General features: G+C 32.2%; 1 protein-coding gene across 1 annotated transcript; it reads left to right on the forward strand.

Annotated features, from left to right (window-relative positions):
- The first annotated feature begins 766 nt into the window (after positions 1-766).
- Positions 767-15,054, forward strand: frj (membrane bound O-acyltransferase domain containing farjavit). Its single transcript, XM_018450269.1, has 6 exons — positions 767-978; positions 6,582-6,853; positions 6,941-7,092; positions 8,609-8,817; positions 11,181-11,502; positions 13,948-15,054. Exons 1-6 carry the CDS (start codon positions 767-769, stop codon positions 14,164-14,166), a joined length of 1,386 nt encoding a protein of 461 aa, XP_018305771.1. The 3' UTR covers positions 14,167-15,054.

Raw genomic sequence — 15,054 nt, forward strand, 5'->3', positions numbered from 1 at the left:
AACTTGTGTTTCCAACTTTCGTGCTGAAAGTTTAAAATAGGAAAAACAAAAGCTGTTTATCAGCAAGAATTTCGCTTGGAATGGAAGACGCATCCAAAATTAAAGGATTAAGCGGGGAGCACAGACTCTTGCATAACGTATAACACATAAGGCATAAGAAATTCATCCAATCAGAGTTCTTTATTTCATGGAAAGGAAGGAAACGAAGGACTTTGATTGGTACATTTTCTTATGTATTACGTGTTATGCGTTATGCAAGAGTCTGTGCTCCCCGCTTTTCATTCGAGAGGAATTGACGAATAAAACTCAAGCATACTGTACATATTGTAAGCGCAATATTCAATATATAAATATCTGACGGTTTTTTGGCGGTATTTCAAATAGAATTTAGCGGGTAACTTTCTTCAACAGTTGGCATCACTGCTTCGGAACTCTAGTTATTCCTCTCAACGGACTCCCTCTCAATTCAGCGCACAAACCGGTTCCACTTTTTTTCTTCGCGCGCTATCAAGTTGAGTCTCCTTCTCTTACTTCATGGTAGAGATCCTATAAATATCTCTAGTCTGTGATCATGACATGATGCGATAGTATGTTTGGTAGTACGTACGTACGTTATGTATTTGTGCTCGTTTAATGAATTATACTCCTGCCGTTTGTCTAATCTAAGATCAAGGAATTTTGACTATATCGAATCCACGTTTGGGAATCAGGTGCTATATTAATAAAAAAAGAAGAGGAAGTGCCATTCGTTTACATTTGGACAACGATGTTGTGGGATGATGTTATTTATGTACTATTGCTATTACTTTCCATAGCGTTCGGGCCGTTCTATTGTAAAATACGAGGACTTCGTACCAAACAATGGGTTGCGACCCTTTTCGGCTTCGCATTAGTCGTCTGTGTTTCAGGACTGTCGGTCTTGCATCCAATCGTTACCGTTCTCATCAACGCAGTTATCATAACCAACTTATCATGGAAGTACGAATATATTTTGTTTTTAAAGTAAATCTTTTTATAAAATTGACTTGCATTTAGAGTATTGCTCACTGATTCTGCTAAAATTTTACGTAAGTATGTATTTTAAAACACAAAATTTGTATACAATCTTTTTTTAATAATTTAAACTATATGTGATGTTAGTTTGGAATTTTTTTCATGAAATTTTTGTATATTTTCGGTGCTTCCTAATATCTGATATATATATATATATATATATGATATACTTAGATAGCCAGATATGCCGAAAGCACCCAATGCAAATTTATGTTACATATTGGCAAAAATCAGGCAGTCGAGCACAATTTGTCATTTCAACTAGCGTTAACAAAACTACAGCAAAAATTTTACAGAAACTGCATCATAACATACTAAAAAATAATATACTACAAAAATTAAGCAAAATAATTCAGATAAATAGAACAAAATTCAAATATTATATGCTGACAATATATAAATATAAAATAAACCAAAGCTAAATTTGACATGCTGTCATATTAGCAAAATGTATTTAGAAATCTGACATATTGTTATCATATGTGAGAACCAAGCAGCAGGAAAAGCAGGAATACCATACTGATTTATCATATCAAGTACTAACAGCAAAAACAGCAAAAATCGAGCATAGCCTGCCGTCATGAGATGACTGTCCAAAATGCAACATTATGGGTGCGTTCTTTTAGGCATCGGATTTGGCAGTCGCTGCGCATCGGAGCTGCCGATTGCGTGTTTTTTAAACGATTACGCAGATACGTAGCCGGCTGCGCAGCTAATTCTATTCGTCTGCGTATCTACTGCGTATCCATTGCCAAAAGAACGAAAATCTGCGCTGCAATCGATTGTGCAGTTGTGCTAAAAGAACGAATTACTGCAAGAACTGCTGTATCCGATGCCTAAAAGAACGCACCCATTATGTTATGATCTGTTTTATCAGTTAAAAACAAAAACAGTAGAAATTATCCTAGAACAGAATTTACAGCGATATCATTGCAACATCTGTGCAATATTGCTGCAACATACAGTGGTTGTATTCAGCAGAGAAAATTGATCAGCACTAATTGATTAGTGATTCTTTAATATGATTGGTTCTTGCCTTCAGTTCTTCGCTAAATCTAAGTGTAGGAACCAATCGTGTTAAAGAATCACTAATCAGTTAGCATTCAGTGATTCTTTAATATAATTGATTCTTGCCTTCTTCACTGGATCTAAGTGTAGGAACCAATTATATTAAAGAATTACTAAGCGCTAACTGACTAATTTTCTTTGCTGAACGCAGCCAATATTGCAACAGTATTGCTGCAATTTTTGTGCAACTTGTGCTATAGAGATATAATTTGTTGTCACAATTTGTTGTAATAGCAAAAATATAGTAAAAATTCAAGAAATAATGTTAATAATAACTTAATGTACAAAAAATTATTAGTATTTTTAGGTTAGGAAAGTAAATGTAGCCATATCGCCAAATCTGCCAAGATCATATATTATAATTTGTGTGCCACGTACTATGTTGAACTCCAGCAATAGTAAGCATAATCTCAGTTACTGTCGGTAAAAATACAACAGGAAACGAGCAGTTCCAAAAAAAGTATCAAGATATATTATTAAAAAATTCTTCAAAAATTAAGAATTGGCATAAATTAGATTCTGAACATTACATGCTGACACAATGTGTCATCAGAAACTAAACCAAAACTGAGTATAACGTGATATCATTATACTGGCAAACGTCAGAAATCGAATTTATTCCCTAGCGAAAATTTTTCTCAGAATTTTTTATATAATTTTTCAGAATTTCTGTATAATTTTATAACACATTGTTTATACGAATGGAACATTCTCAGAAAATCTACATCTTTTCTCAGAATTTTCCATATATGTTAATTATGAAATATCGTAAGAGAGAGATATATATATAATATAATATATATAATATATATTTCTAAGATTTTTTATAAATATAATTTCTGATAAAATGTAATAAAATCTAAAATATTAAAAATATTTTTTTTAAATTATAGGATCTATTATGGGAAATCACAGAATATTTCAGAATTCACTTGTACGAAAAATTATGAGAGAAGACGTAAACTTTCCGAATATTTCTGAGTATTTCTGAAAAATGTTCCAATTCATATAAAAATTATAAGAAAAATTTTCACCAAGATGTGCTTGCACGCCATGATGAAAAAAAAATTAAACATGTACTGTTGTCTCAAAAAAGTAACAGCAAAAACACAGCATGCAGAAACGCGGCACGAAAATATTGGACTATAGTTCTTCCATTCATCACTATGCGACATATCTATCAATATTTATCTCATATTTAAATTTCCGTCACAGGCAAATATAAAGACTGCATAACGCAACTAATGAAAATAAAATTTGTAGTATTTTCCTAGCAGTTTAATTTCTGACACCATTCCTATAGAGAATTCAAAATATTAAACTAGTTTTTTTTTTTAAATCGAACAATTCCCTCAATGAAAAATTGTTCATTTATTGACCACTTAAGGTGCAAAATAATTAAAAGTACATTTCTATTTTGTAAAATCTTATTCTGTATTTAGATTAAATGTATTTCTTTAATAAAAATGCATTTATTTAATGAAAGTTAAATGCGTAATAAAATATATTTATTTATTATGTGTGATTTCTATTGCATTTTTGCTCTCAGCAGCTGATAAGACAGATTGCGTTCTATACCTGCCACGTTTTTTGCAGTTATCTCGTGACGACAGGTTATGCCAAAGACATACTATATTTACGCTCGATTTACGTCGAAGTTGTAATATCGATGTTATAATCTGGTTAATCATAGCTATTTCTCAGAAGAATGGGATGACTGTGATTGGCCAGTTTCCTAACATCGATGTTGGGTGCGGTCGAGTTGCCGCTACGAATGCTTTGAAGAATTTTTTGATTGGTCAATTAGTAAAATTCTTTCTTCCAATTGGACAATCAAATGCTTCGAAGCATTTGTAGCGGCAACTCGATCGCACCTCTTATAACTTCGGTGTAAATCAAGCTGTGTAAACCAAAGACATACAGAATGGACTGCGCGATCCGTGTGTCAAAATGGTCGATAAAAGTAAGAGAAAGGAACCGGGGAAGACAGCCATCTCTATCTCTTTTCATTTAAGAGGAGAGAGAATGGTCGCGTTCAGCAGACTCAACTGTTGTGGAACGGATCCGTGAGCGCTCGCTGCGCTATTGGTGTATTCTTTTAGATCATCCAATAGCAGCGAGAGTTCACTGATTCGCTTCGTCACAGTTGAGTCTGGCTGCGGTCCACTTGACGCTACAAACGCTTCAAAGCATTCTTTGATTAGTCAATTCGTAAAATTTTTTGTTCTAATTGGTCGCTTAAACGCTTCGAAGCGTTTGCAGCGTCAAGTGGACCGCAGCCTCTGCTGAACGCGGCCATTGTGGAGCGGATCCGTGAGTACTCGCTGCTATTGGATAATCTAGAAGAATAGCAGCGAGCGCTCACGGATCTGCTCCGCAACAGTTGAGTCTGCTGAATGCGACCAATGAGAGGAAGATTGGCAGTCTTCCATGGTGATCCTTCTCTCTCATTGATCCTTTTTACACCATTAAATCGGTTAGTACGCATATCAAATTGGTGTGGATTAAATATTTGATACGTTCCATGGACTAGTTTACACCGAGCACTTGATATGCGTATTAAATACCATATCCGCACGAAATCACTAGATACGCTTGGTATAAACGCTGGCGGATTATTTTGGTCTGATACTTCTGAATCACGAGTATCAGGTCAAGCTGGTACGCGTATCAATTGGTATCAAAGAATCTCAGCGTGCTGTAAACGCTTGGTTCGTTTTGGATCGTATATTAAAATTCGCCACTGTTTTTAAGTTCAGGTTAAAGTTAGAATCAGAAGTTTTATATCTCGGTTCACGAGGCCGACCGCCGCATTTTTTCTGTTAGATTCTTTCATTTTGAGTGAAAACTCGAATGAGTACATTTTTGTTAAGATTCTAGAGTAGGACCCGTATTCTAAGTACTATAATTACCAAATAAATATTTTATACATTTTACTTTATGTATTTCGAATGTAATTAATTATTTATTATTGTTTAACAAACAATATCTCAAACTAGAAACATCTCAAATTAGGAACTTATTCTAAACAATATTTTAATTTGATTCCAATTAATTGGTCATTGGTACTATGTATTATAAATAAATTATTTGTTCAAAACAAATCATTTTTTTAGATTGGATACATTTTTTTTCAGTGTAGCACACGTTTTCAGTGTTATTAATTGAACATACGTAGATTCTGAACCAGTGGAGTGCAAACCAATCGAATACTATGACACTGAAAGAGGGCGTACTTATTGTTAATGCGCACTAGTGCATCCAATCGAATTCGTTGTAAGATTATTGAACGCCACTTTAAAAGAGGAATCATCAAAATTCAATGAAAATGAAACGAAAATTGTACCAGCTCTTTACTTTTTGAGTAACGGTAACGAATTACTTTTATAAAGTAATTTGCCTAATCCGCATACGTACATATATGTAATATATGTATGCGATACTAGTGTAATAGTATCTAAGGATGTTTGTAAATCTTATGTGTATAAATCACATTTTATCGGTAAAACAACAATACTGTTGAAGTTTGGTCTTCAGTTTGGAATCCCTTTTGTAACGATAACAAGTTATTTTTCAAAAATATGAATTTTTAAAAATCATGATATTATATTCAATTGGGCGTGAAAGAATTAAAATAAGAAATAAGAATTGAGTTTATTGAAATGAATATTTTATAAAATATTTTATATCAAAATATGTTGAGATAAAGTATAAAATATCACAAAATACTGTTCTTTAATTAGAATACACACAAAAACTAACACAAAAAAAAATTAAATTTCATAGAACTATCACCGTAGGTATACATGACTAATAGTCTAAAATAGACATCAGGTGGGTGTTTTATATTATAAAATTTCTGAAAAAAAAAATGTTAAAGGAAATATTTGTTTACAGTATATTAAATTTATTGAGCCTTTAGTTTCCGACGTATATTCTGAATTTTGTACTTAATGCAAATGACAAACTTTATAAGCGCACTAAAATTTCATTTTTCATCTTTAATCTGATGATTGACTTGAGAGTTTTCAACTTATAACATTCAACTTATGAAACTATAACCATGGTTAAAACATGGCATCTGCAACGAGTGAAATAGTACGATCGGTTATATGTAATAATGCATACCGTTCAACATCAGTATACTCAAAATAATTTTAAAATACATATTTAAATGGAATTCTGCAAATCGGTAGAGCATACTCAAAATGAAACATTCAACATTTAGCTAAGTAATGAATGGTAATCCAATAAAGGAAAATCATGGCTAATATGGTATATTCTCAACGATACATTTACTAAAATTTCAATTTACGAAAATTTTCATGAGATAAGAATTATAATCTATAAACTAATTTAATAGAACATGTAAGAAACAAGAAATCCAGGTTTTCCTGAATCCGGAATACCATATAATTATATCTGTCACAGGATTGATTCGATAGACTTTGATATTACAGAAAATGTCACTTGATCAGCCTATATTTCTCCTTTTTCTACTTACTGGTAATCTTTCGATTGGGTGACTATTTTGGTTTACCGAGTCCACCAACTCACACGAATCTCGTTGTAATGATTCTCACCTTAAAGCTATCCGGGCTAGCATTTGAAATCAACTCTGCAGCAACTGCGCCTGCCGATGATGTTCAAGGAGCAAATTCCGACGCGCTCAAGAAAATTGATTTCATGGATGTGATACATTATAGCTTTGGTTATATGGGTGTACTAACAGGTAAGATATGACGAATAACATATAGACGCAAAATTATAATAAATGTTCAAAAATTCGAATACAAATTATGTTAATTAATTTTTGCAGGTCCGTATTACCGTTATAGGACGTATTGGGACTCTCTCCATAGACCGTTTTCCAACTACATTGATCCGTGGCCACTTACCTATTACAAACTCAAACAGATCACGGCGTTCATCGTGTTGTTTCTAGTGATAAACTATCTCTTTCCCAGTGACGTAATGTCCACATTACATTACAAAGAACCAAACAAACTTCGGTGATAGAATGGGATAATTTTAATCTTATTGCGCATTATTATTTACAGTAGCTCCTAGACAATTAATATTATTGTTATACAATATGTGATATTGCACTGGGTTTGTATAATACAAGATGGGACATTTAAAAATTTTTTCTATTTTTTTATACTTTCGATGATATTTGCCTTGAAAGAGAAATATCGTTTTTTTTTTTTTTTTGAAGCGATATTTCTTCCTAAACATGAGATTCTGTCCGTAAAAAAATACTCTAAAATTTGTTATTGTTATATTTAACAACATACTTCAAGGTGAATCAAGTCAGTTACGGACAGTGACTTAGTTTACATCGTGCACTTGATACGGGTACTAACTAGTAACTTTCTATTAAATTATTTTAATTCAGCGATGTCTTCAAAGAATGATGTACTAAATTGATACAATATGAATCAAAATGATTAATTAAATACACATATCATGTATATGTTTACACGTATCGCCTTAAAAATTAAGACAATTCAATAGAAAGTTATTATAGTTAGTACCCGTATAGTAAGGGTGTGTTTCGTTTTTACTGGCAGTGCAGTAAACGTCATCACAGTACACTGCGACAACTGTTCCACAATTACTGCATTACTGCCAGCATAGTTGTAACAGCGTATATCGGAACAAATTTCAAGTGCTATCAACATGGCGATGCACGCAATAAATAAACAGGTTAAGTTACAAATTTGCATGATTGCAATAGAAATATTGAACGAAAGCAGTGATACCTCTGACGAAGATGAGTGTGTGTGTTATTAGAATTAATCAATTCAATATATTTAATGTTATATTCAGGATCTAATATTTTTACTTTTTCAGTAGTACCAGGGTATTTATCATGAAACGTGTCGAAATGAATTCCGATCGTAATTTTCCCGTTTTCTCTAGAAAATATGATAGAAATGTGAAGAATAATTGAATAATTTTGATCAGTATCAATTCCGAATAATTCCATAATACGTACTCTGATGTGAATATGCCTGATATCGTTGTAGTTGATAATGCCATGTTCAACGCCATATTTCTATTGTAACTGCCTCATCTCGAAAGCAGTAGTCGCAGTGGCAAATGGCTACCATTTATGACGTCATTGATGTTACTAGATGCTGTGCGCTGCGCACTAATAATGGAATGATTTTTCAATACTGCCAGCACTGGCAGTCTATATCGGAACACACCTTAAGTACACGATATAAACTAAGCTAGTTGTGACATGTCCCTTGTCAATATATTTTGTTAATCTAAAGTTCTTTGAAATATGTTGTACAATTTATGAAATATTAATTCGTCTATGAGATATTATTGTATATAGTACATATGCGCAATAAGACCCATTCATACTAATTCTCAATCCGAAATGGAGTTTCTAATTATGTTTTCTGATTGCAAATGCGGTGACAGCATAATAATCATTACAATAATTTTAATAATTCGTCCTTTTCGATTTCAGTACACACAAACGGTAACGTTCGAAGAGCACTGTTTCCTCTATAGATTTTTCTACATATATCCGGCATTCGCTGGTTTTCGACTGAGAATGTTTATCGGTATGGTGCTGGCCGAATGCGTCTGCCAAATGTCAGGATTAGGAGCTTACCCAGTCTGCTGTCAACCCGCACCTGGTCTGGGCCCACACGATTACAAAATGATCGAAAAATTGTACGATTTCTTTATTCCATTTTGAGATATTTATATTCAGCAAACCGCTTTTCTATTGGTCAATGATATACATATAGTACATGATTACATTTATATGTCGTTTCTCAGCATTAACAAGGAGAGACTTACATATGTATTTCACGGATTTTGGTCAGCTTTTGCATGATTATTCTGGGGCACCAAAAATAATCTCTGTAAAGCAGTAAATTGCACCTCTGCGCATTTTTCGAGAAAATCGTAATTTTAGGTCACGACGACGGATCGCTTTCAAACCTGGGGGAATTGATAGATATTTAAAAAAACAAGCAATTTATACATAGGTCGTCTGAAAAGTTTTGAGCCTCAACATGAAGATGGCATTACTCGTCAAAACAATTTTGGTACTATATAATCGTACATACTTTGAAAGATACCTGCGAAAATTGTAGCTACTTCCGGCGCTTAGTTGTTGTTTGACAGTCATTTGTGCCAGTCAATGTCAATGTTTTTTGTAAAAATGGAAAAAATCGAATATCAGCAGTCGCCATGATAAAAATTCACGAATTGCGATTCGAATTAATTGACCATCCACCAGATCTGGCCCCCAGCGACTTTTTTCTGTTTCCTAGGCTCAAAGTTTGGCTCGGAGGACAGAAATTTTCATCGAACGAGGAGGTCATCGCATCTGTAGACACCTATTTTGCAAAGCAAGACGCTCAGTATTATTTGAATGAATTAAAGGGGTGGGAGCATCGCTGGAAAAATGTATCGACTTAAAAGGAGACTATGTGGACAAATAAAATTGAATTTGACCGAAAAATTACTTGTTTCTATATTAGGCTCAAAACTTTTCAAACGACCCTCGTATATATATATATATATATATATAAGGTCCGAAAATTAACAGTTTTTGAAAAAATTGACATTCTTTGATTTCAACCGAAACTTGAAACACCTCGCGAATAGTTGTCACTTATAAAGCGGTAGAAATCGGCGCAGATGGTACAGAGTTATGAATCCTATACGGATTATGCTTATACATTCATGTCCGCTGGAGATGTATATTTATCTAATTTTAAATAATTTCAAATATTTCATTTACGTTTAAACGAAGAGTAAAGAGGTTTGAAAGCGATCCGTCTTCGTGACCTAAAATCACGATTTTCTCGAAAAATATAGAGATGCAATTCACTGCTTCACAGGAATTATTTTTTGATGTCCCAGAATAACCATGCAAAAGCTGATCAAAATCCGTGAAATAAGTACGTACATATATATGAGTTTCTCCTTGCAAGATACAGAATTGATATTTAGGCCCAATTTCATAATATATAGTTACCTAAAGATTAAAGGTAATCAAGAAATTCATGAATGAATTTCATTGATGAATCTGTTGGTAACCTTTAATCTTTAGGTAACCATATATTGTGAAAACTAGCCTTAGACTGCCGACTTTTCTTCCATGTTTGAAAACAGCGCTGCAGCGGAATTCTATAACTCGTTATGTATTCATAACGACAGTTGCACAGATATTTTATATAGTAAAAAAGCTGCGCAACTGTCGTTATAAACACATATAACATCTACCGATAAACGTTATATGCGTGTACAGAATAGCATCCCTTGTATCTGCCGAAAATGGCCGATTAAAACCGATTAAAATGTAATCCGTTTTAATCAATTGTAATACGTTTTAATCGGTTCAATCCGCGCTCGGATTAAAAAGTAATCGGTTTCAATTCCGGAGGAATCGTAATTGGTTTTCATGTCACTTTCGCAGATTATTTCTAATCCAAATTCATTACGTTCTAATTCATATTGTTATCAATCCAAACAGATCCGAACAGATCCGAATAATCGGATGAATATGTAATCCACCGCTAACTGGGAGAAATTCTGACTGAATCGAATTATTTTTTGCTGATCACGGCAAAATCGGATTCTCAAAACCGATTTTATTATCGTCCGCAAAATCGGAGAAATTCCGATTAAATAGGATTACTTTCGTCGGTTGCGAGAAAATCGGATTATCGTTTCATTAAAACGGATTCCAATATCGTCTGCAAAATCGGAGAAATTCTGATTTAATCGAATTACTTTCGTTGGTCACAACAAAATTGGATTCAGGTTGCATTAAATCTGATTTCGTTTCATTTATGGAATAGGGGAATTTATGATTGAAAAAACAGATTCATATGATCCAATTATAATCCGTATGAAGCGCATTAAATCGGTTTCAATATGCTATCCTCGGTGCAAGAATCCCGATCGATACGGATTACTTTTGTTTTTTTAATTGGTTTTAATCGGCTGTTTTCGGCAGAGTAACCAAAGAATATAGGAAGTTCACAAGCAAGCAATCTGTTAATATAATAATTTTTCAGATCGCTTGATCGCGAGAGAGTGAAAAAAGAGAAACAGGATTTCGAAACGGTGCATAATATGAATGTATGGGAAGTGGAATCATCTCCGTTTGTCAGGCACACGATGAAAGTATGGAATACATGCATACAATATTGGATGGCTGTGTGCATTTATAAAAGATTTCCTCATAAAGGTTTAAGAACCATCGCCACATTGACTTTATCTGCTCTATGGCATGGTTACGCTGCAGGCTACTACTTTTGCATCTGTCAAGTCCCGCTCTATCTACCTTTCGAGGACATCTGTACTAAATTTTATAATCAATGCAAAGAAAATGAATTTGTAAGTCGTCTATATGTAAATTCAATAACATAGAGATGTAAAATCTATTTTGGTATCATCTAATAGAGAAAGATAAGGTATCCAGACAACACAGAATATTTACGATAAATATTTATTAATATTCATTTTTTGAAATGTTATATAGATATTTCATACATATTTTATATAAAGCTTTATTCGAAATATTATTAAAATATAATAAATATTATTAGAAATATTATTAGACTAAATATTTTATGCAATATTTATGATAAATATAAATAAATATTTCTAATAACTCGCACGGAATGCAAGAGATCCGGGTTCGACTCTCGGCCGAGGCATTATTTTTCGCAATAAATTTTAATGGGACAAGATGGATCCTTCAAGCGGAAATGACTATATTTTTTTATTAATGACAAAAAATAAAAATGGAATATTATTTGACCGTTAAATTAAAAAAAATAATTTTTTCAAAAGTGTTAAAAGTTGCAAAAAAAATTGAATTTTCCATAATTAAAATTCAGGAAGGATTTACTTATAAAAAAAGTAAAATATCATATAGAAAAAAGCATTGTAATAAAAAAATAGCATGAAGCATAAAGATAAAAAGTTCTGCTTTATAATTTTACAGTCGTACTTCTTTAATTTATTATTGTTTTGATTATTATATTAGCAGGGAATGGAAAAGTTTCTTTTCCGTTACTTTACAATTTCTTTTTATAATACCAATTTGATAATGATGTTGCAATTTTTTAGGACTGTAATGATAACTAACGCTGAGGTTACACTAAGGTTAAGAAAGTCACTTTGAAAAGTAAATTGTTACCATTACACGTTACTCATTGAAAAAAATAATATAATAAGTAACGAGTAGCATCGTAAAATTATTCCATTACAAGTCACATTAAAAAGTAATGAGTTACAAATTGCAAGTTATTTTTTTCGGTAACGAATGATTTTTCCAACCCGTTATAAATAACTATGACTGTTCCAATTCTGGTGTTACATTATCAACATAATAAAAAAATTCGCAACGTCACTATTAAATCGTTATTACAACAAGATAACTAAGATGTAAATAACGGCAGTTACAATAACTAGTTATTTCTATTCCCTATATTAGTGTAATAGTTGGAATTGTATGGGATGTTTCATAACATGTGAGCATAACTTTAAAAATTAACTCGAGACACAAAAATAACACAAAAAGAAAAAATTCATATAAACATTTATTTTATCTGATCTTATTTTCGAGTTACAGATGTTTTCGTATTTCATTAATTCTCGTCACAAACTGAGCTCTCTCTCTCTCTCTAGCATAGTGTCTTCACATATCTTCACGTGTCTTACTGACTATAAACAAATAAAAAGTATACCGGGTGTCCGATAATTAATGATAAAACTCTCATACATAGAATGGATTAAACTGAGAAGAAAAGTCCTCTATCATTTTGCAATTTTCGCAATAGTTAGCAAGATATCAATTACTAAAAATCGCTAAACATTGGTTTTCAATAATTTTTTACTCAAATATTATCAACTTTACAGAAAAACAGTAGGAGACAAAAATTGTTTATTTCCTTTTCATAGAATTTTTTCTCTAAGAATTTTTTCAGAATTTTTTATCAACTTTTTAGTACTGCATTTTCTTATTTTTACCAACATGAAAAAATACGGTATTAAAAAATTCTGAAAAAAATCTGAAAAAATTCTCAGAACTTTATGAGAAGAAAATAAATAATTTTTGTCTCTTGCTGTTTTTTTTGTAAAGTTGGTAATATTTGAGTAAAAAGTTATTGAAAACCAATATTCAGCGATTTTTGGTAATTAATATCTTGTTGACTATTGCGAAAATTGCAAAATGGTAGAGGACTTTTCATCTCAGTTTAATCCATTCTGCCTCTATGCGAGAGTTTTATCATTAATTATCAGACACCCTGTATAGTTATATAGCTGTATATAATATAGCTATAAGAATCAAAACGGATACATATATTATTCCAGAAGTATTTAATTAAGCTTCATAAATACACTTTGCTACCATGAAAAGCTTGCTTTGATTATTATTAAAACAAATCATATTATTACCTTATATTTTTTATTTGATATATAAAAGTTCTTGTAATTTTTATTTCTTTAATTAGTAAACACGTTCTATGTGAAGAAACATCCTGAATATATCAGAGAATATCGTCTTAGAAAGATATTCTTTCTTTAAATTACTATTTGAAGAATTTTGTTTATCTCGAAACTTAAAAATCTTTTACGTTGTAGAAAAAATGTATAAATTGAGTTATATAAATCATCAGTATTTATCAGTTTAGATTGAACTTATTTAAATATCTTGAGATAAAGGTATATATTTTTAAATAAAACAAAATTTTTCTATTCTAAAGCGATGTTCTCATATACTGCAAATATTAATTCACGTTATATATAATATTTTCTCATAATGAAATACAGGGCAAGAAGGCCTGGAGATTCTTCCTCTGGTGGGCGAAACTTACATGCATGGCGTACCTGGGCGTGCCCTTCCAATTACTGCGCTTCCAAGAAATAATACATTTTTACAAAAGTTTATACTTCTCCGGACATATTTTAGGGCTTGTAGCCTATCTCGTCGTACGAATCCTAAAAACTCGCTTTCTTAAACGAGAAATGGAAGAACACAAGAAGAAATAATTTTTCTTGCTTTACGTTAGCTTTAAAAAACAGAGGTTGCCATATCAATGCGAGATGAAAGAAACATGTCTTGATTTAACCATTTTTTAAACTGTTGATCTGTATTAGTGGAAACAGGAAATCGGTTTTCAATTATTATTTGATATTTTTTTGTAATTGCTATTTTCTCATATGATTTATAGTATTGATGTATAGTATTTTCTTTACATTAAAATGTTACGTAAACTACTATACAAAGTATTTCTTAATATATATGTAGGATCCACTTTGAATGGGGGACATTTACATAATGAAAAAAGATCCTATAAACATGTATCCTTTTGATTTTGTTTCAGAATTATAAGGCCTGTTCTTTTTGATTAAACTTTTGCATCAGTTGATTTTTCTTCTTCTTCTTTCCTCTTGAAGAGAAGTCGTACGCCTCTCCGAAAGTCGTACGCCTCTAAGCTATTTCCTCTCCTATATTCAGTTTTCTCGTACTGTGTTATTCGTACTTCGTTTCCACGCAGAGCGAAGTTCACCTCATTTTTCCCCACATTTTACAACACAAAGCGAGATTCTAGGCAGGGAAGATAGAGTGGAACTCGCTCCGCATTAATTTTCTGTAAGCAGCATGAATGGGATAAATTTTGTGTTCTATTTATAAAACTTATTTTGTTAATAACTTTAACGAATAACGAGCGCGGGCTAAAAGTACCTTCCTAGGATCACTCAGAGCCATGACCTTGATAATATATGTCAAAGTCGAAGTCATTGGAGGTGGATCTATTGTTTTCAATATTTACCATTTATTTTAATGGCAGAGAATTTTTGTTTTATATAGTAGAACTTATTTTGTTAATAACTTTTGAACGAATAACGAGCGCAGCTAAAACCTTCCGAAGATCA

This window comes from Mycetomoellerius zeteki, unplaced genomic scaffold, assembly GCF_001594055.1.
Source record: "Mycetomoellerius zeteki isolate Tzet28-1 unplaced genomic scaffold, Tzet1.0 scaffold274, whole genome shotgun sequence".
NCBI classification, from domain to species: domain Eukaryota; kingdom Metazoa; phylum Arthropoda; class Insecta; order Hymenoptera; family Formicidae; genus Mycetomoellerius; species Mycetomoellerius zeteki.